The 21619-nt window shown below is 39.3% G+C and overlaps 1 protein-coding gene across 2 annotated transcripts in view; it reads left to right on the top strand.

Moving 5' to 3' along the window:
* The window catches only part of EFHC2 (EF-hand domain containing 2), a 56793-nt gene that overhangs the window by 5210 nt on the left and 29964 nt on the right, over positions 1–21619 (top strand). The window contains exons 2-7 of one of the 2 annotated variants that reach the window (XM_038157489.1): positions 2669–2854; positions 7133–7283; positions 13763–13986; positions 16946–17200; positions 18730–18840; positions 19166–19304. In XM_038157489.1, coding sequence (XP_038013417.1) covers positions 2669–2854; positions 7133–7283; positions 13763–13986; positions 16946–17200; positions 18730–18840; positions 19166–19304 — 1066 coding nt within the window. The remainder of the gene's footprint in view (positions 1–2668; positions 2855–7132; positions 7284–13762; positions 13987–16945; positions 17201–18729; positions 18841–19165; positions 19305–21619) is intronic. The other variant, XM_038157497.1, reaches the window with a different exon arrangement.

Genomic DNA, 21619 nt, shown 5'->3' on the forward strand with positions numbered 1-21619 from the left:
GAAAATAATTAAATACTTGCTGTGCCAGGAGGTGCATCTATTCTGCAACACCTTCAGTATAAATCAGATGTTTCTGCCTAGAAAATCCCCTTTTAAAATTCAACTTGACTTTAGTTATTGTGCATTTGGACTGATAAATGCAGAAAGCTCCCTTCCTTTCTGACTTCTCCCCAGCTCTTTCTCAGCTTACAGAGGAACAAAATTATTTTAAAAAGAAACACAAGAACAAAGGGAAGTTCAGTAGCATCCAAAGGTGAGAGAAGAAACCATCCCAAGTGCAGATGTGTTACAAAGCAGGTGCCAGCCCCTGTCAGTGCCTGGCTGTTCCAGATTCCAGGAGAGCACCTGTCCTCACTTCTTGTGGGAGAGGTGGGATGACCACATGAAGCTCTGCTCCTGATGCCTAAATGTCAGTGCTCACACTGAAGCATGGCATTGTATGTCACAGCTTACAAATCTGTGCTGATATAAAATATTTACTTTTGGGCATCATTCCTGCAAATGTAACTGGTTAAATTCCTGGCTTGAGCAATGCTCTGTGGTAGGGAGACCCATGAACTCCTAGTCTGCATACAAACCATTTCCTTTTATTGATTTTCTCTTTTATTCAGTAACTCTTGTTCTTGACTTATATCTTGAGGAGAAATTTTCTGTTTCCTTTGTACTACTCTTTAAATTATGATACTTTCTGCAGTCTCTTTTATTCACCTTTGTTCAAAACACTGCTTACCTTTAAAGAATCTTCTTTGGGGATGTGCTTCCATAGCTCTGATTGTTTCTGACCCCAGCTTGTGGACCTTATTCCTTTGCAATAACTGTTTCAAAGGGTACTGGCTAGCTCAGCTTTTTTTAACCTAAGCAAGGGTATAGCCATTGATTATCATGGTATTAAAAATAATGATTTGTAAAAATAGTAAGTATTCTTTTTCATACTGCTTTCTTTGCCAAAGTGGTGTGCAAAAGGATTTTAAGCAAGGCTAAGCTAAAGCAGTGATTGGGCTGTTCATGTCCGCATCTCTCTGGTTTGTGCCGTTGGATTTGGAGCACCTGGAGGCAGGTGAACAGTTCAGACTGTGACCCCAATGTGCAGGAGTTCCTGCGGACTGCTGTTGATAATTCTGTGCCATGAGGCTGGTTCCCTGCCTTTCAGATTCCTGACTCTTTCATACTGGCAGAATGAAATAACTGCTTGAGTACTTTCAGGTTTTGCAGCTTCACTGCTTTCACTTGTTCCCAGGACTGCTCTGCTGGGTGTGTGTTATGTTATCTTGGAGCACTTGAATGTTGCCATCATGAAAAAGGATTATTCGTACCATTTTTTGATCTATGATATTAACTTAGAACTGTCTACACCTTTTGAGGGAGTAGTGGTTTACACATATGCATGTGATAATCAGTGATGGCCAGTCTTCCAAAAGGAGTGGGGAGGCAATTTTGTCACCCTGGTACTTCACTGACATGCTGCTCTGGTGCTGCTGGGAAAAATTTTGCTGTCCAGCCTTTTCCTCTGCCTTTGCTTTTCTCAGCCATAGCATCAGTTCCCACTTCAGCCTCATCTTTCCTCGTGTTCCCCCAGCCCCAGGCCGAGGGAGGGCACAGTTCTGATGGCCTCTCCCTCCTCTTAATGGGCATGCCAGGGGGCAGTGGCCCCCCTCTGCCAGATAAGTGTTTTGAGGATTTGAGAGGTCAAGAAAGGGAAGAACAGCAGACTGAGAGGAGCTAACAAGTCAGGATTGCTGCTCATGGAAGGAAGTGGAGTTTTCTATTGGCATTTTCTATTTCCCTGTCCTCTTCTGCAAGACTGCTGTGTGGGGTCATTAGGGGATTGCTGCCCAAGCCCAGCTCACACCAGCTGCCTCTTGCCAGCAAAGCAGGCAGCTTATTAGGAGGGACATTCTCAGAGACAGGAGTGATATTTATGTGAGCCCAGAAGCTTTTCTGTGCCACTTGAAGACTGGCTCCAGCCCCAGCCAAGAAATTCAAGTGGCCAAGATGGTTTTCTTTGCTGTTGATTGTTCCTATATTTTTAAGCACTCCATCTTTTATTGCCTGAAAAATTAGTAATAATATAGAGGAATCACTACAGAGACCTTCTTTTGAAATACTCCCAGATGGAATGAATGTCTGCCTTTTGATTCAGGTCCAGCCTCCCAAAATTCAAGTGTATTCAGTAGTGCAGAGGAATTTATTTGCACTCAGGGATGCAAGTGTAAATAAGAGCTTTGACATGAATAAGGAGAGCAGGCTGTTCTCTGAGTGCTGCTGAACTGTTTCCATTTGTCCTCTGGAGAGCTGTAGGAAAGGCCTTTTCCCTTTACCTTTTACAGCAGTTCTCGAGGGTGATTTGATTCTTTCTCAACCACCTCAATCCTTATTGCAGGGAAGGAGTGTGGGGTTAAACATCTGGTTCCATCCAGTCTCTCAGCCTAGGTAAATTACTGGAATATTGTTCCATTTTTATCTGTATGACTGGCACATTGGCCAGTCTGGAGAATGTCACTTCACTTGCAGCATTCCAGCTGTTACAGGTTTTTAGAGTCTGTATTAAAAGTAAATATAAAAAAACTTTTGCATTATTAATCTTCCTTGCCTGGATGGTCAGCTACCATGGATTAAAAAACAAAAAACCACTAATTTTTTTTCTCTTTTTCCTCTGCACATTTGACAGATTGGGGGAGAAAAGTTCCACAGATCACAGATCTGCGCCTACAGCAATAATGTTCGGAGGCTATTTGAAGATAAACCTGGAATAGGAGGTGAACTGTTACCTGGTCAGACCCTGAAAATTACCAACAGTGTGTTTCCTGAAGCAGTAGGAAGTAGTCCTCCTTCTTGGATAGCATTTGACAAGCAGGTATGTAGAAATCTCTTTTTTTTTTGATTAATAGCTACAGTATGACAGAGTACAACAATGACATTCCATTAGATATTTCAGAAGATTATTTTGTGCATGCAAAAAAAAAGCTCCTCAATAGACAAAAAAGAGTGGTAGTGGATATTTTTTTCATTATATTAATGTATTGGACAATTCATATAACAACAATATATAAAATGTTTCTGTATTGCAATACATCTCTTACAGGATTTAACAAAAACAAGGGGATGGGAAGCACATTTCTTTTTAGTGAAAATGATGATAAGTGAGGGAATTATTTGGCAGCCTGGTGAGAACGAATGTAAGGTAAACCCCAGTCCAGGAGAAAGCGTGTCTGGGCACTTGGGTATCATTAAACTCAGTGGAGTGCTACATATTTGGGATTCACTCATGCCATCATACTTGTATGCTCAAAGTCTTGTTGACTTCTGGACTTTTGTATGATTTGTTATTGTATATTGTGTATGTGAAAATTTAAAATTTGGGTTTGTTTGTTTGTTTGTTTTTGTTTGGTTGGTTTTCAGTATTGTTTTTTTTGGTTTGGGGTTTTTTGCATAATTTAATGACACCTTTTAAGTTAGAGAGTTATCAAATAACTGTAACCTGTGATGACAGGAATTTTGTAGCACGTTGTTGCTTGCTATATTTAAATTCACATTAAAATCTACTCAGAGATGTTTTATTTCTAAAGGAAAAAGCCTACAATAAGGGAAGGAAAATGATCGAGAAAAAGGAATCGTTCAACAGATCACAGAAATGTTGTGTGACTAAATGATTATGGTATTTAAATATTGGGAAGAAAGGCAAATCTCATAATTTTTGCTTTAAAAGAGAAGCCATGTAATTGGAGTACAATTACACATTCATTTTTGGCAGAGCAGAACTATAACAAGAAAATGTTAGGTTTGAACAGCTCACGTGCCTTTGGTTGGCTTTCTCTCTGAGATCCCTGGAATTGCTCACAGAGCAGCGTGCTTGGGTATGACCTGGTCCAGTGTGCCCAGGTGTTAAAGCTTCAGCTAGACCTGGACTTGCTTTTCCTACTCCCTTCTTGGAACAAGGAGGGTGTATTGCCTCCTCAGGCCTTGGATCCAAGTCTATGGAATCAAAGGGGTTCAGTAGGAGGCAGAGGGACCTTCCAGGGAGCATCAGTTCCTGGCCTTGGCTGGTGAGAGGAGCTTGCTGGGCTTTGGCCATTCCTGGTCTAATCCATGTGTGCATCCACAGGAGTCTGCAGGTTCAGAATTGGCCTCTGGAGGGCTCATGTGTTTGTATTAATGGCAGTTTGTTACAGGGCACTCACTATCCAAGTAATTTAGCTTCCCCAGTTAAGAGCCTGGAATGCAGCTCTGTCCTCCTGTGCTGCAGTTTGGGACTCAGCAGAATGCACTTAATGAAAAAAGGTTTGAGTAGGTGTTTATCTTTTGAAATGTAAGCTGCTTTCTTACCACTTTGGCTGTTAACTTTCAGTAGTACCATAGCAACTGGAAGAAGGACAAGCATAAAACTTCATTATTAAGTAAGCAGAGAAGTAGTCTTTGTAGTTTCACTTGCATAATAGGAAGCAGGTGTAAATTTAATTTCTTCTATGATTAAGTACACACATAAGGCATCCTGGGCTTGGAATGATGTTTATAATTTGACTACCACAGGTGCCAGAGAAATTTTGTGGCACTTTGCAAAGTGCTACAGAGTTTATTCAATATTTGTTATTTTTGGTTTTCATAGGTAACATTTAATTTTTTAAGGGCTGGGATGGGAACTTTGTAGTGCTGTACTGCAGATGAGAGTCCAGTTAGGAAGTGTTAAATTTTGAGTATTTTTAAGACTAACTTTGCTCCAAAATGAAAAGTAAGTCATCTTCATTTCTGTTCCTTCCCCTTCTCACACTTCCCGAATCATCTGCTTTGATCTGCAAAATTTCAGTTGGTTGCTGCATATATTTCAGTCATACACTAGCTTGTTGAGAAGGGTGTAAAGAGAATAAAGTGTGAGTGCAAAAGAACCTTCACAAGCTCCTCAGATGGGATAAACCAGGGCATAGGTGTGTGCTCAGAGAAAGAAATAAATCCAGTGTATTAAGGATGTGATGGGGCTTGGAGCTCTGTGCAAACAGACTGCTTTGCCTCGCTCGTGTCTCTTGAGACAACTGTTCTCAGAAGAGATCACTGACAAAATTAAGAACAATTAGTGATGAAGCAGAGCTCTTGAAGAATATGTTCATCAAATGTCCCTATTCTAGTGGGACTGGCAGAATAGGGACAAGGGGGTGCAGAAGTTTCCATGTTTTAAGTGATTTCATGGGTTATCAGCAGCTGGGCGAGAAATAAAATTCTCATCCTTGTCAGCTGCAGCCCAGGATGTTCAGACTGGGATACAGTGGTTCTATCATAGCACCTTTTATGTCCCCTGGAGTGTACAAGATATTTATACAGGGCTCCTGGTCATTCCAGAACAGTAGCTGGAGGCCAGGAAGGATCATTTGGTCACCAAAAATGGCACTCTGCACCAGTGTTTAGACAAATGGAAAGAGGAAGAGATGTTACAGGTTGATAGTTTGTGTTGCCTCTGTTGTATGTCAGATGTTTTGTCCAGTGTTTTTGTGTTTGATGCATGAAACAGTGAAACCCACAGTTAAAAAATGTGGACAAGTACTAATTTTTAAATTTATTTTTAAATCTGTATGTTCAGAAACTTGCATGTTGTACTAATTAAACAAACTATAACCGAGTTTTCTAGATTCCTTTGTGTGAAGATCTAATGCCATCAGGTTTAACAGGTTATGTAATTTGAGTATAATTTAAATTTTATTTCTCTAGTGGTTGGAGGGTCACGGTGCAGGAGAGTTGATGCCAAAAATGTGTCTGTCATACTGTTCAATGGTTGCTGAAAATCAGTAGGATCTGAGCCTTAGAAATAATTTCTGGAAACAGAGTTACTCTCATCTTGCACTTAACCTGCCTCAGAGAAGGGAATGTGACTGAGAAGTCTGATCAGGACACAGGATGGCTGCTGTTGTGTGCCCCTGGGCAGGCTGCTACTTCTCTCTTCCCAGATGTAAAAAACAAGGTTTTTCTTGTCTATGAGGTGTTATAAAATCTCATGAGTATTCCATGAGTACTCATGGAGGTACTTTGAGATTCCTAAATGCACGTGCAAAAGGAGTGCAGACTATTAACCAGTGTGTTCTGTCATGCAGGGAGCTCAGCCAGCTTATAAGATTTCAAACATTTCCAACTCATGATCTGCTAGATGCTTGTTGAAACATAGGGAATGGCTAAACTGTCTTTTTTGCAATGCTTCAGGTTGTCTGATTAATCAAGAGTAAAGGTAATTGCATTCATTAAATATAACCAGTGTGGAAAATTAAGTATAAATTAACAATCATTTGACCCAAATATATTGGGGGGACAGCATGGAAGCCTGTTTTGATTAATGCCTTCCTGCATATACTTACCAAAGTGAGCATCCTGCTAGATAATGCCCCAGGAAGTAGATACATCTCTCATGTTCCCTTTACATTGGTGTTGGTGGTTAAAAACTGATACCAAGAAATGCAAGATTTGTGTAATGGTGTCTGAGTTGGAGCTGGGATCTCCAGGTATGAGGGCCAGTAAGCACCTACCCTGTGAAGGTGGGGTTGTTTTTGCATTACTGCTGTTACAAGAGACCATGAAGAGAAGTTGCTGCACTCTGTGTGATTTCCCCACTCACTGCAGAACCAGGGAAGTTTTGAAATGCCAACATTGCACAGCTGTAAATGCCTCTTGAAAAATGTCATTTTTCTCTGATAGTCTTCAGTACCATTCATTTGAACGCTTGCAGGATCTGCTTAAAAAGAACTCTTTCCACTTAGCTTGATGGTAAAGTCGTTGCTGTCATCATGCACTGTATTTTCTAGTAATTCATAGAATAACAGTCTAAAATTTGCTTCAGTACCTAGGCAGCTCATTGTGTTATCAGAAATGCTTTGTTTGGAAGATTTGCCCAGCAACCTGCTGATACTTTTGTATTTGATTTATTTCTTTACTTTAGAGTTCCATCTCTGCTTACATGTTGTGATAATAAAAGCGCCAAGCAAAGAATTTTATATTGATGTGCTTTAATGTGGATTCCTGTTCTTACCTTTCTGAGAAATAAATCTACCTCCTGAAATCCATACATTTAGTTACTTATGACCTTTACAAGTTTTTTTGACATATTTTGCAAAAGCATTGGAGATTTTGCTGCTTTATATTTATTCATTTTTTTTAATAGGTGTTGTGTTTTGATGCCTATTTTGAAGAAGAAGTGCCTGAAAAAAATCAAGAGCTGTATAGAATCAGACACTGTAAAATATATTTCTACCCTGAAGATGATACAATTCAAGTGACTGAGCCTGTAGTGAAAGATAGTGGCATAAATCAAGGTATCTGTTTTTATTGGCACCTTTTTTCATCCCCTTTATATCTCTCTTCTCTACAATCTTGGTCCATTCCAAAGGATATATAATGTGAGTTCTTTTAGCTAAAATGGGGTGCAAATGCACAGGTATAATTGTCTTTTCTTGTTACAGATCATGATGTGAATTTTTTTTATTGTCTTAGTTTCTCAAGATGTGGGTTTTCTAAGGCTGAATCCCCTCCCCTACTCAGACATACAATTTTTTCTCTAATATAGTAGTTTGAAATCATGGTGGTAAGGTCTTTGTCAGTGTTGTGTCAGTCCTGCAAAAACAATTTGTGTTCTAGATCTCCATTCCTGAGCCTGGCTCCTCCCATCTTGGCCCTGACGGGGAGTTCTGTGGCAGCAGCTCTGTAATTGCTCATGAGCTACTGCAGTGTCTCTGCCATTACTGAAGACAAGAGTCTTCTGTGCCTCTGGCTCTTGGTTCTTTTATGATTAAAGTGCCCTTGGCACAGTAATTCTTCCTTGATGCCTTTTAAGTTGAGGAGCTGCCTTGCCTCAGTGCCACAGCCCTGCTCTGGGACCAGCCTGAGGACTTCAGGAGGAGGGTTTGCTGTGCTGATTTACTGGGGTATTACTGGACTTGGTTTATATTAAGAAAATGTGATCTAGCAGTCAACATCCTGTTGCAGAGGGGGAACACAGCTGCTGCTTCTTGGTGTTTATGGGTCGCTGCCAGAATGAAAAGTTTTCAAGGGATATAATCCAGAGAAGCAGGATGTCTTGAGATGACTGCACCTCCCAGTCCCCAAAGATGTTTTGTACATTTTATGCATTCTTAGCACAGCAATTTTCAAAAATAAGTTAACCATTTAAATAGCCTCTTCTTTTCCCAGATCAGCAGATGGTATCAATTTCTCTGTCTACAGAATAAGATAATATTTAAAGGTGTTATGTGCATCATTACTGTCAGGACTGGGATAAAATTGCCTGTGAATCTCTTAAAATGGTATTTCAGGTGATGCTGTTCCTGTGCTGAGTAGTTCCTGCCAGAAGTTTTTTAGACTCGTCAGCAGGGACTGATTTGGAATGCAATGAAACCTTGTCCTACTCCTACCTGGGCAAGTGCTTTTTCTTGTGAAGAAAATCCTGCTGGGGCTCTTTCCCTTACCCCCAGCCTGCACCCAAATGTAAGATGTGGGAGACATCATCATTTCCTTGACTTGTGTGCCCCAAGAGTGGGAGCAGCTGCTTCTGGGGTTTGTGGCTTAGAGGAAATGTCCACTGACAAAGGAAGTACAGAGAGTCAGAGGTGATGCCTTTGAGAGAGAAGGTGGAAGCCAGATTCTTTAGAGCAGGATAAAGCAGATGCAAAGCTGATTCCTTTGAAGGAGTTATTTCCATTGTTTTTGTACTATGGGTTGTGCAGGCTGCCTCTTCAGCCCTAATGTTCCTGGCAGTCTAGTCTTGTTCTTTTGGTGACAGGAAGGCTACAATTTCCTCCTGTTTCCTTGGTTGTATCTTGTGTTAATGATTGTTGGAGTCACCTTTGATACTGGACCTAAAATTAACTGAATTGTATTAGAGAAAAACAAGAATTTTCTCAGTCTTCCATGCAAGGATGCTTTGAAAGTCTCTATGAGGTTGTCTGAGTACTTTATGTGGGACATATATATATATATATATATATATATATATATATATATATATATATATATATATATATATATATGCAACATATTTACCTGATGGATTAAAAATAAATGTTCCAGGATCTCCAAAGTGCACTTAATTTATTTGTCACTGGTACCTGGTCTGGTAAGGAAGCTCTGTGTATTGGTTGTGTTTAGGAAGAAAAAAACCTGTAGATTGAAAGGCCCAAGGACTATTTGGAATGTGTTTGGGATTCACAGTTGATGTATAGATACAGGGCCTATACTTTATCGTAAACATCCACATAAATATTCTTGTTGTTCTAGAAATTAATATGATGTGGAGTGAAAGAGGTGATGGAGACACCCATCAGAGATTCTCTACACACATGCACTTGGAGTTTGACCTCATGCTCCATAACTGAAGACCAATGACAAAGTTAATAAATTAAAGGCTCTAAATATTTGATGTTGAATACATGAAAAAGCAATATTTCTTAAAAATATATATTAAATCATTAACTTCTAATCTTACAATTTTCAATAAAAATTGTCCCATTTCCTCTTTTAATATAATTCTATCTATCTTACATTATTTAATTTTTTTATCCTAACTGGGAATTTTAAGCCCAACAACAACAGGAGTGGAACTGTCTGCACTGTGAAGCTGGTAAACTGAAGCACAGAGGAATTAAAATCTTATCCAGGATCATACAGAAAAGGTCATAACAGGGTGAGGAGCTGAACTGAAGTTCAGGATCTTGACCATTATGCTGCTCTCTGCACATCTGCTGAAATACAACTTTTCGGTTAATTAAAATTCCAGGGATTTGTAGAGGAGAGTTCAGCTGTAGGAGAGCTTGGGCTGCTAAAAGGCAAACTATGCTGAACAAAAGAGCACAGGTGCATGAAGAAAAATGTGTGAGGACATCAAGAGCAGGATGGGCTCAGTCTGTGTGAAGAATTGGAGAGTTGCAGTGCCAGGAAAGGGGTTGAGTAAAGGAAGAACAGCAAAAACCAGTTATGGGTAAAGTAGAATTGTACTGTTGAAGGCAGAAGGTGCTGGTTACACTAACTTGGATGTTTGCCCTGTCAAAAAAGATGTAAACCAGACAGCTGGGATGGCTGTTTTTGGGAGGCTTCTTGGAGAGAAGGTAGAGCTGTGACAGGGGAGATCAAGGGTATCTTGGCTGGTTGATGCCTTGAAGCCATGGGATTACCAATGCTTGTGCCATAACCCACAAATGAGACTTTGATGGTCTCAATGGGTGTCTGGGAATGGTAGAATTGGAGAAATGCAGTAGTTTCCCATTGTACTCATATAGTGCTTGTGGTTTTGTGGAAAGAAATTTGGACAGGCTTACAGACTGCAGGAAGATCTGGTGAAGGAACAGTGGTCAAAGAAGTTAGAAGAATTTCTAGATTGAATTATGCTTTTACAAAACTAAAACAAATTGGCTTCAGAGAAAAAAAAGCAAGAAAATGTGTTTTTACCATTGATCAAAATCTCAAACTAATTAAATAAATGATCTGTGGGAAATATTTCAGTGACTTTAAAAACTGCTTTATGAAACTGGCTGCTGTACTTGGACATGAATTTGGACTTACAAGGTTGCTACTAAATAGCTGAAATTTAAACTTCATTTAATTTTGGATGCTGCCTTGCTATTTGGCAAATATTAGAAACATTAGAAGAAGTCTGTACTGAGGAGGGAATGCAGAGACCTTGAACTTGAGAAACCAGACTCAAAGCAAGAAACAGCAGGACAATCACAGTACACAAGGCCCAAGTCAAGATAAGGAGAGAAGGACAGTAAACTTGACCACATAACAAACTCCAAATGCTTCTTCCACAGCCAGAATGATAATTACTCTTTCAGTATAAAAAAAACTTCTCCCACAGAGAGCCAGGCTACGTATGGCAGTTGCAAGTGTTTTGTACATATAATTCCCAGTTAACAGGACTGTGGCTGGCTGATACTGTCTTATCAAAAGGTCATTTCTGTTCCTGTGGGGATGACTGTAGCTTCCAGTGCAATCCAGACCCTGCAAGCCAGAGCAGAGTGGAGCAGCTGGCTGGTTTCCCCAAGGTCAGCCAGCTGAAAAAGAGAGTGGAGCCGCCTCCTGGCTGGGTTCCCAAGGCTGGCTGGCTGAAGAGGAAAGTACAAGTGGAAAAGTGAAGTTGCATCAGCTCCTCCAATATAACAGATTATCTAAGAGTTTAAGCCTCCCCCAAGGACTTGAAATAATTGTGATTTTGCCATATTTGATGGTGGCCAAATCATGACCTTGCTATGTTCTGGAAGGGTGAATAAGTGAATGTAAGAAGCCTCCTTGTTTATTGGGATTAATTCTTTGTGTTGCAAGAATAATAGTGGTGGCTTCTCCTCCTTTCTGTACAAGCAAAGTGTGTACAAACTCCAGGTATTACCCATTCCTCTCCTCTCTCTAATGCACTCTTGAGCTGTGCAGAGTCAGAGAGCTGTGCTGAGGCAACTCTGGATACCATTTAATATCTTCTGCAGAGAAGAGAAGCAGCAGACACCAAATCATTTTTTGCCCAGCTTCGTTGTCAAAATCTCTCTACTAGTGAGATCTCCTTAAGCAGCTTCTGGAGTTGCCAAATAACCCAAAGCCCCAAGAGCAAAGAAGATATGCCACAAATTATGGTGTGGGAGCTCAGTGCCACCACCACTGTCAGAGCAGAGCAGTACCTCAACTCCCTTTCCAACAGCACAGTAGAGTAGAGCCTTAGTCTGACCAGATGCAATTGTTTAAATCAATGCTTGGTGGTGAAGTAGCATGTCCTGCTCAATAAACTGACAACCAAAGAACCATCAGGAATAGCAATCCATCCTGAGCAACCTGAAAACTGCACAGTCAGATGCTCCTTTAACAGCTTGCAACAAACTTCTGGACAAAATGTATTATTTTCCAGAAGGAAGAACAATTTTAAAATGATGAGACCTAACCCCAGCTGATCAGGTTTTATTAAACTTCAAATTCAACATTATGAAATGTGCCCTCTACATGTGTACATCAGGCACAGTGATACCTAATAAAAGCAAAGGATTGCTGCAGATAATATCTTTACAAGACATTCTCCATTAGGAAAGAAATTCTCCCTCAGAACAAAATGGGTATGTGTGTTTCACCCTTAAAAATGATATGAAAAACAAGCAGAGGCTGATTCACCAAACCTGAAGTGAGTATAATCTCTGAAAACACCTTATATTAGAAAATCATCAACCATTACATTTTAGTTAGAGTGATGATTCAAGAGGATTTGCATGCTCTGACTTATCCCATTATCTGTTGATTGACCTAAGAATTAGCCAAAATCAGGTAAAATATTTTAAAGTATATGTTTTTTTTTCAACCTAATGCAATGCAGTTTTTCATCCCATTAAAATGTGCTGCATCCCACATTTTCTAACATCTTTCATGGGGATACATCCTAAATAGGTGTATAATGTGCTTAAGCAGATAGAGGTTCAAGTATATTTTACAGTCAAAGGTCAGCAACCAGAATGTTGGATTCAGTACATGCGAAACGTCAGGATGATGAATGGGTGTTAAACAATTATTTTAATGGGAACATAAAGTAAATCTGCTTTGCTGCTTTATTCCCCTGAAAAATTAAGGATATGTTTTCATTGTAGGAATTAGAACTTAACAAACAACTCTGATAATGTAGTAAAGAGAGGTATTTCGTACAAATTAGTCTGTAGGGAAATAAAGTGAACAATAAAGAATTTCCATGGACTAACCTAGGAACAAGGCCCTTCAAACACCAAAGCACACACTGGTAACTTTCTCTCTTCTGCTCTGTCTCCCTTTATCCCCTCTTTCCCCAGGACCCCTTAAGTTGGTTCTAAAATTCCTGTAAGTTATTTCTAAAATATTTGTGGTATCCCTAAATCACTGAGGTTGGAAGGGATACCTTAAGATTTTCTAGTCCATCCTCCTGCTCCAAGCAGAATCAGCTCGAGACAGATGCCCAGGGCCATGTCCTTTTGGGTTTCTCTGAGAATGGAGACTTTGCAACCCTTTTGGAGAGCCTGTTCCAGTATGTGATCACCCTCACGGTAAAAAAAAAGTGGGTTTGTGTGCTCAGCTGGAATTTTGTATCTTTTAATTTGCTGTCATCCTGCCAAATGGGCACCATGGAGAAGAGCCTGGCTCCATCTTCTTCATTCCCTCCCATCAGGTATCTGTAAACTTTGATATGTTTCCCCCACCTTGAGTCATCTCTGTTCCAGACTGAACAGACCCAGCTCTCTCAGCCTTTCCTCATTTGAAAGATGCTCCAGTCTCTTGCTCACAAGCAGTGAGTACTGTGGAAGCATCACCCAATTCACCAATGTATTTGAGAGTTTTCAGCTGATAGGCCAATAGCAGTTTCTTTGTATTTAATGTCTTTTAATCCTCAAAAGGTAATAAAATTCAGTGCTGTCAGGATAACAGTCCTTTCATTTAAAGACTATGAATAAGAAAATTTAGATATTTGATTACTTTGTCAAAGTTAAAATATCTCTCTTTTTTCTCTTCTCTCCTCTCCCTTTTTTCTCTTTTGGATAACGTTCCTGTGAGACTGTGGGTTGTGAGGTTGTGGCTCTGTATTTCCGAGATGGATTCTTTGCTTCAGACCAGCAATCAGCCCAACTCACCTCTCTTGTCTCTGCTTTCCATGTGCTTCTTAATGAAGCTCAGTTCAATGGCAGTTCAATGTCCCTTGATAAGTCATGCTTTTTTCCCTGCTAAGGCAGGTTTTTCTTCTCTAAACCTAGTTCTGTTGAGATCCTTAGAGCAAATATTGTTTACCTCATGAATTTACTCTGTTTTCTAGGAACTATTTTACGACGGGGCGCGATTCCACTTCCACCTCCTCATGAGGATCAGTTCTATACTATGTATCATTTCAATATCAACACAGAAATAACCCTTTATGGCCGAAAATACAAGATTATAGATTGTGACCTGTACACAAAAAATTTCCTGAGGAAGATAGGAATCAGACTAAATCCTCCTGCAAGCCGTCCAGACGACCCATACACCACAGAGCGGCAAAAGGTCAGGAGGGGCAGCAGTGGTGAAAACTTGATTTGAATAAAACTTGATTTCAATGCATATTACTTATATGCATTACATACATTATTTCTTTAATATCAAATAGAAAGTAGCTATTTCAACATAGTAAATCCCAAGAGAAAACTTGGATTTAAAAATTTTGGTATGTGGCTCATTGTAATATATAAATAGTTTTCTCTTGATGTGTATGCACACCTTTTAAAACAGAACAAAATTAATTAGGAAAAATAATATAAACCTTTCAGTATTAAACCGAAAAGAAAAAGTGTACGTATTACATGTTCTACTGTAATTTACATGTTCTACTTATGATTTTGCTTGAGCTAATCTAATGATAACAAACACTTTAAAAATGTTTAAAGGAAGATCTAATTGGAGTTGTGGTTCCAGCCTACCCATGGCTTCCTGCAGACTCCTTTCTTCTATTCATATGTTATCTTTCATCTCTACTCTAACATGTTTTTAACAGCTCTGTGTAAAGCAAATTCTTCTGCCATACAGAACCCAGTGTTCTGCAGTTTTAAGACTTGCAAGGTTTTATTTGCCTCCCTCTTTTCTAAGTGTATGGGATCACATATACACAAACACACACCTCCAGAAGTCTCACTCACAGCTCCTAGATTCTATGTGGATTCCCCTTTGCAGGGTTTGTTGCTTGTTTTCTTTTATTTTTTTCCCCTCTGGTAATAGTAATGGGCGTGATGTTTTCTGTTGGAAATAAAGACAAGTTCCTTTCAGTTCTGTTTTTCTTGATTAATATGAGTGCAAATGGCACTTGACCTGACTCTTAGGACTGTTGGCCCACCACAAGCAGCCTGTTGGACAGATCCAGCCTGGTCCTCTGGAAGCAGCAAATACGCCCTGTGTCTGTGGCATCCTCAGTGCTCCCAGTGAGAAAACTGCTGTGGGCCTCAGCAGCAGTAATGGAAAGTGACTGTGACTGAGATGTGTAGGACATTTTCCATGTCTCTGAGGCACTCTCAGGCCAACAAGTTGGTTTCTCTTCATTCATGCTGCTAGGCTTATGCAATCCCCCAGTGAAAATCAGCATTTGTAACACATCTGGTTCTGTGTTGTGGTGACTCAGCCTGGCCATGGGTTTCTTTTCCTTTACTCAGCCCCTGTAGGTAACAGCTGTGTATATAAACTCATGCTGAGTTGTCTTGATACTGTCACACTGTGTCAACATTATGTATGATACTGCATAACCCACTTAGGTTTTAATTTTTTTTTAACAACAAGCAAAACATTCAAGAATTGGGCATATCAGTCCCTAAAGAGAATGGAGAGGTGAAAAAGATTTGGGAAATATGAGCTTCAGAAGATAAAAATTACAAAAATCTATGTCTTCATGTTCTCAGTTGTTGAGAAATTCCAGAAAAGTTATTTAGCAGATTCTGGCTGCCTTATGCTTTCACTTTTCTTTGAAAAAATTGCCACCTAATGTGAGGAAGGTAATTTTTTTTTGATTGCTCTGGGCGACTTTGAGCAAAATTAAATTGGTTTTCACTGGACTTCTAGTACATGGCCAGAAAATGAAGATATGAAGGAAGGTAAGGAATGGGATGGGATAGAAAATGAGTCCAGTGGAAAGTGCAGTAAACCATTTAGACTAATATTTCACAGAATTACAGAACCATTTATGTTAGAAAAGACCTCTGAGATCAAGTCCAACCTGTGACTAGTCCCCACCTTGTCACCCAAACCAGAGCACTGAGTGTCACATCCATGTGTTCCTTGAACACCTCCAGGGATGGGGCCTCCACCACTTCCCTGGGCATCCCCTTCAGTGCTTAAGAACCCTTTCCATGAAGAAATTCCTCCTGTATTGTTGGAGATGGTATTCCATGGATGACGATGGTGTTACCTGGTTCTGGGGCTGTGTTTTGTTGCCTATTGCATCTTCAAGGGTCAGGAAGGAGAAAAGAGAGCACTGGGAAGGTAAATAACTTGGTTCTGCTCTCCTTATTTTAAGATTTGATTCTCTAAAAGAATGGGCCTTTTCCCTCACAGATTTTTAAGGCCAGAAGGTGTGTTAGTGGATAAAAAGGAATTTAGACAGCAATGTAAATTGTCCACAGTCAACATTGTTTTCTGTTCAGACAGTTCAGCTCACATTGTCTCATCAGTGTCTGTCACCATTCTTCTTTGGAAGCAATTTTGTAGATGAGAAGGATTATCTTGTCCCTTTTAATGCACTTTGGTCATGTGGATTTGGACTTAGGAAAAACTCTCTGTTCAGGTCACCATTTATAGATGTGAACTGACAGTATTCAAATGCAGTCCTTGGACTGGATCATCATCCTGGGACCCAGTGCCACTGGTTTTGCAGCAACCATGACTGCAGGAAGTGCCTTGTCACATGAGCTGGAAAGTATCTTTAGTTGAACATTTGCTGTTCCTTATCAGACCCATGGGTGTCTTTTGAGAGAAGAACAAACATACCCGGTACTTGCCAACTGTGTAGCATGAATCAAAAGTTAAAAATCTATGTTTTAAAGTTGAACGACAGAAAATACCAAAGGGAAAAGAATAAATTGATTCTTTACACCACATTATCTGTAAGAAATCATTTTTAAGGAAGTAAATCAGGAAGAGTGATGCTATTTGGCATTCTAGTCATCTGATGACCACAGGCAGTTTCTTGAAAATATGAGCTGTACTGTAAATAATTTAACAGTTCTCTGATCTAGAGGATGTTGTTGCAAAAAAAACAAGGGTTAAAACCAATCCAAAATTGTTTTCATGTTTTTTCTGAGGGTGCAGCAACCCTGTAAATACTTCTCTGATAATGGCATAAATCATATTTCATGTATTGTAATAGTGTGGATTTGAAAATCCTAAACCTGTGTTCTAAGGTTGGACAGCACCATGCAGTTGTGATCCTGTTTTTAGGAGTAAATAATTAAAAATACATTTCTTTTAATTTCTCCTTTACCAGAGACATCTGGAGAGCACGAATCCTTTTCACCCTTACGAGCGCTTTGACACTTTGAAGCAATTTCTGGAGTTTGATGGACAAGTTTTGGGGTTTTCTTGTGTGTGGAATGACCCGGAATTGCAGCTTTCTGACCCACGGGAACTTATTCTTCGTTATTATTTGTCTGATGATACTATTGATATAAGGGAAATTTTACCATCAAACTCAGGCCGGGATGTGGTTCCATTTTTCCTCAAAAGAGATAAGCTTCCAAAGGTGAGCAATGAAAAATTTCAAATTCTTCCACTAATTAAGAAATGTTGAATGCCTAGTTTTGAACATCCTGTATGGGGTTTGTAATGATATTTAGAAAGTGTTTTCAGAGTATTAATAATAATTGCGTGATTTAAGTTTTGCACACATACTTGTGTAGTAAATTAATAAGTGATGGAAGGATATCTTTAGGCTTGTCATGCTTAAACTAAAAGGAGTATTTAGTCACAGATGTCTTATGATTTTCTTTCTCCTATATTAATGTATTAAGGTAACTGTATTAATAAAACTCTGCAATAATGGAAGACATGAAAATTAATATTGATAAGCTTATGTAAAACCGAGGTGCGTTCAGATTTGATCTATGACTTACATTTGCAGCCTTTGGAAAAGTCAGTTTTAGTATTCTATAACATTACCTCTTCATAGCAAATCTGGTGTGATTTCTTAAAATTGAGTTTCTGGGTTCGGGACATTAAGCAAAGCAAATTAAAATCAATATGAATCCATCAATAAGCTTTCTTGGGCATTAATCATGAGAAAGGCTCCACTCAGAGAAATCTTCAAAGGGTTTGTATCCTCTGTAACCTGTTATGATTATAAAATTACTGATCTGGATACACTTCCGTATCACTCCTGACAGATCCTGATGATAAAATAACATCAGCCAACAGATGGAATAAAATCCTTTCCTTCTAACACTGATAATATATTTGTGATACCATAGATGTACATGAGATTTTGTAATAAAAACCTACCAGCAAAATGTTACACCTTTCTCACCTTGTAAGTCTTGTTCTGAGATGCTGATTTAGCAGTGGCTCTATGATATCAGACCCGTTCGACCACTGAGGTGCATGTTGCAATTTTAAGGACTGGATTTTTGCTCTAGAAATTTTGTGAAAGGCAGCAGAGGAATCAAAAGTTGAGGGGTCAGGAGAGGTGGTAAGACAAAGTAACTAATTTTGATTACCCTGCATCAGCAGTTTATTCATAATTTAAAAAAAAAGTGACATAAATATATATTAAGTTTGATATTACTAGGATAAATTACTTCTGTAATTTTAAAACTAACAATAGAAACAAAAACACATCTTTGCCAACAAAATCATGCTGACTTGAATCTCCTGTGTTTGTGTAGTGGATAGGACCAATCCTGGATGGTTCTTTGCATGTTTTTATAATTATTACCAATCAAAATAATATCCTTTAGTGCAGATGTTGACAATTATGTGGTACTTTGGGTATGCTGACCTTTGCTTTCTGTTTGCTTCCAAGAGAAAGGAGACTTTACCCTTGGAGAGAGAGTAAGATTCTGAATGCTGCTTCTGGCATATATACATTCTGGCTTTTTGAAGATACACTTTTGGCTTTTAGGTTTGGTAGTAGAATCTTAGAATTTACTAAAAAAATCTCCCAGAAAATACTACAATAACCTCCAGTGTAAAACAAACCTGCTGGTTCTAAGGTAACAGAGTTCTCTTTCTTCACTGTCACCCATATTTCTGAAGAGTTGGTCTCTTCCCTTGCAGAATGCTCCTGCTGCTCCATATCATCCAGGCACCATCACCAATTACACTCTGCTCAATGTGTTGGGAAAGCCAGAAAGAAACAAAGGCTATTACATTCGGGACGTTCTGCAGGTCAGAAATTATTGAGTGCCTCCTGCTGTTGAATATCTTTATCGTAGTTTTTGTAATTTCTATGGTTGTTATCCTCTGCAACAAAGAGAGTTATTTATGAAATTGTGTTGCCACTGGAGAGTAGCTGAAATGAGAGCTACTGAGATTTACTGTATGTAGATCCCACATTTGTAAAAGTGAAGGAGCTTAACATGGGGTGAAATACGCTTACCAATGGACTTCGAAGGTTGTTAAATCACACACACTAAATGACCTGGGTTTTAACAAAGGTTGTGCGATTCTGAGACTTATGGAACTGCTGTATAAATGTTCCTTTTTTTATTAGACAGGAGCAGTGCATCGGGAATTTTACAAAGACAGTGACTTGAAAATAGGGGCAGTAATTAATGTTTGGGGAAGGCAGATATTACTCTGTGATTGTGATGAATTCACTAAAGAACATTACAGGAAAAAGTATGGAATTGGTAAGTAGTGATCATTATCCTTTCCTTATGAGCATTTTTATACTTCCAAATTTAGCAGAGCTGTCTTCAAATTTTATTACTGACAAAACATGTTCATTAAAACCTTTAGCAATAACAATCTGTTGTAGGCTGTTAGCAGCAAAGCAGTAATTTTGCAGGTAATCCAGAAGGGCTTTCTTATACATTGCTCCCTTGAAAACTAGCATATAATGTATGTGTTCTGCTCCTAATGCCTCTATTTGAAAACTATAGTGACAAAATAGTCAAATGGATAGACTGGCATTTCTTCTTCTCTCCTTTCCCCTCCCCTTCCAATAGCTGTGTTTGCAGTCAGAAAATAATAAAGAGCATGTAGTAAGTGGGTGAGTAGAATGAGCTCAATTATTCCCCCTTATATTTCATTTTATATGGATGTCAGAATCCTCACATAATAAGATTTTCTGACATGACAGTTTTAATCTATCACATCATTGGTTTTTACAATGCAGTTTTGTGTATACTGGACCATTAGAGTGTGTATCTTGTGAAGTTTCAGTACTAAATTCTAGAAACATTTAGCAACTATGTCCATTATGGAAAAGCATTTTGGAAATGAATAACAGTAGGGGCTTTCATTTATCTGTCTTTGAATGTCTCCAGTCAGACTTGCTAATGGTTCCATCATGGACATCTTCCTGCAAAAATGACTTAGTTATTTTCTGGCAGTTTATTCATTCAATAAATACAGCTGAGCATCTGACTATTCAGAGATGGTTGGAAGAATCCTACTATGGCCTTTCCCCGCCACTGTGAAATAAAACACCTGAGCAGACTATTTCTGGTACCTTGTGATCAGATAGATGTGTGTGTATCAGAGCTTGTCTGCTGCACTGGGGGAATTAAATGGTGTAGCATTGCCATTCAAACACTAGATTTATTATTTGGAAAAATATTTCTCATTAGGACTTTTTCAATAATACCTTGGCATGTCTGTACCAAAGTAATCCTGATCTTGCCAGTGTGTGAGGAAGCCATATTCAATAACCATGGTATTACCTGCAATAATAGCAAATTTAACTCTAGAGGTCCAAAAGAGGGGGTTCTGCTCTGGGAATTTCTTCAGCCAAGACCACTGCTGCTTTTTGGCAGCAATATCCTCTGTCTGAGCAAATGATCCCAAACAGAGAATGGGGATTTCTTACTCAGGGCAAGCAATAAATGAAATACAGCTGACCATCCTGGATCAAACAAGCAGTGCAACCAAGTTATACACAAATGCAAAGGCCCTTCCCCTCCTCTAATGCTGGCTCAGTAATTACTACTTATGTCTCTGGATGATAAAAGTTAGGTGGTTTGCAAGTTAGGGGAATTCAGAAGTTGCTGATGTGCAGAATTCTACAAAACTGTAGGTGGTCTAGTCTGTTCCTGTTCTGCAGTAAAGGAGATTTCTTTGCCTCCTGAGGTATCTTGTCCTAACCTCATAGTTAAAAATGCTGCTTAAAAGCTACTCTGAAGCTGGTTTGTGTAAACTGAGAGAGTAAATTTTTTCTCTTATCTCTGTTGGACTTGGGGAACAGCTGCTCAGTATTCTCTTTTAATAACCTCGTACGTATCTGAACATGATTCCAGTACAAAACCCTACTGCCCTGCCCCCATCCCAGGCCATTTGCTGCTAAGGGAAAACCCTTCAGTCTTTCTCCATAGTCCATTTTTTTCTATCTGTGATAATTTTTCTCAGTGCTCTCTCCAGTTTCTCTGCCTCGTTGACACCAAACACACAAAGATGTGCTCCAGCTGAGACCTTTGGGAAACTGGGAAGTGTTTTACACATACCTTTAAGGATATATGATGGCAGAGACTCTGGCTGACATGGAATACCATCCATCTTGATGCAACCTGTCTTGTTCACAGACAACACTTTCTTAGAGCTAAGGGATTCACACGCTTGGCTGTAAAATTCTTTCCTGCTTTTCTCACAAGGATTAAAAAAATGTAGGTATGACTTTTTAACTGAAAGGGACCAGGAGTAGAATCAGGAGACCAGGGTAGGTTTTGGCTTAAAAGCAGGTTTTTAGAGAGAACTAGTGAGTGTTCACCTTTTACTCTTAGTGATTTACACATTTTGTGTGTGTCTGTGGATGTACAAGGTACTCTCAGTGGGCTCAGTCCCACAAAGTGCTCAGAATTCCACTCCCATCCAATTAAAACTGGAACGGACTTAATTGCAGCTCCAGTCCAGGGAGACCATTTACTTGAGCAAGAGTAAGCAAGTGGATAAATTAGTTCTTACATCAAGGCACAGTACTCAGCACCTCATGGCACCAATCCAGCTGTTT

Source organism: Motacilla alba, chromosome 1 (assembly GCF_015832195.1).
Source record: "Motacilla alba alba isolate MOTALB_02 chromosome 1, Motacilla_alba_V1.0_pri, whole genome shotgun sequence".
Classification (NCBI taxonomy): domain Eukaryota; kingdom Metazoa; phylum Chordata; class Aves; order Passeriformes; family Motacillidae; genus Motacilla; species Motacilla alba.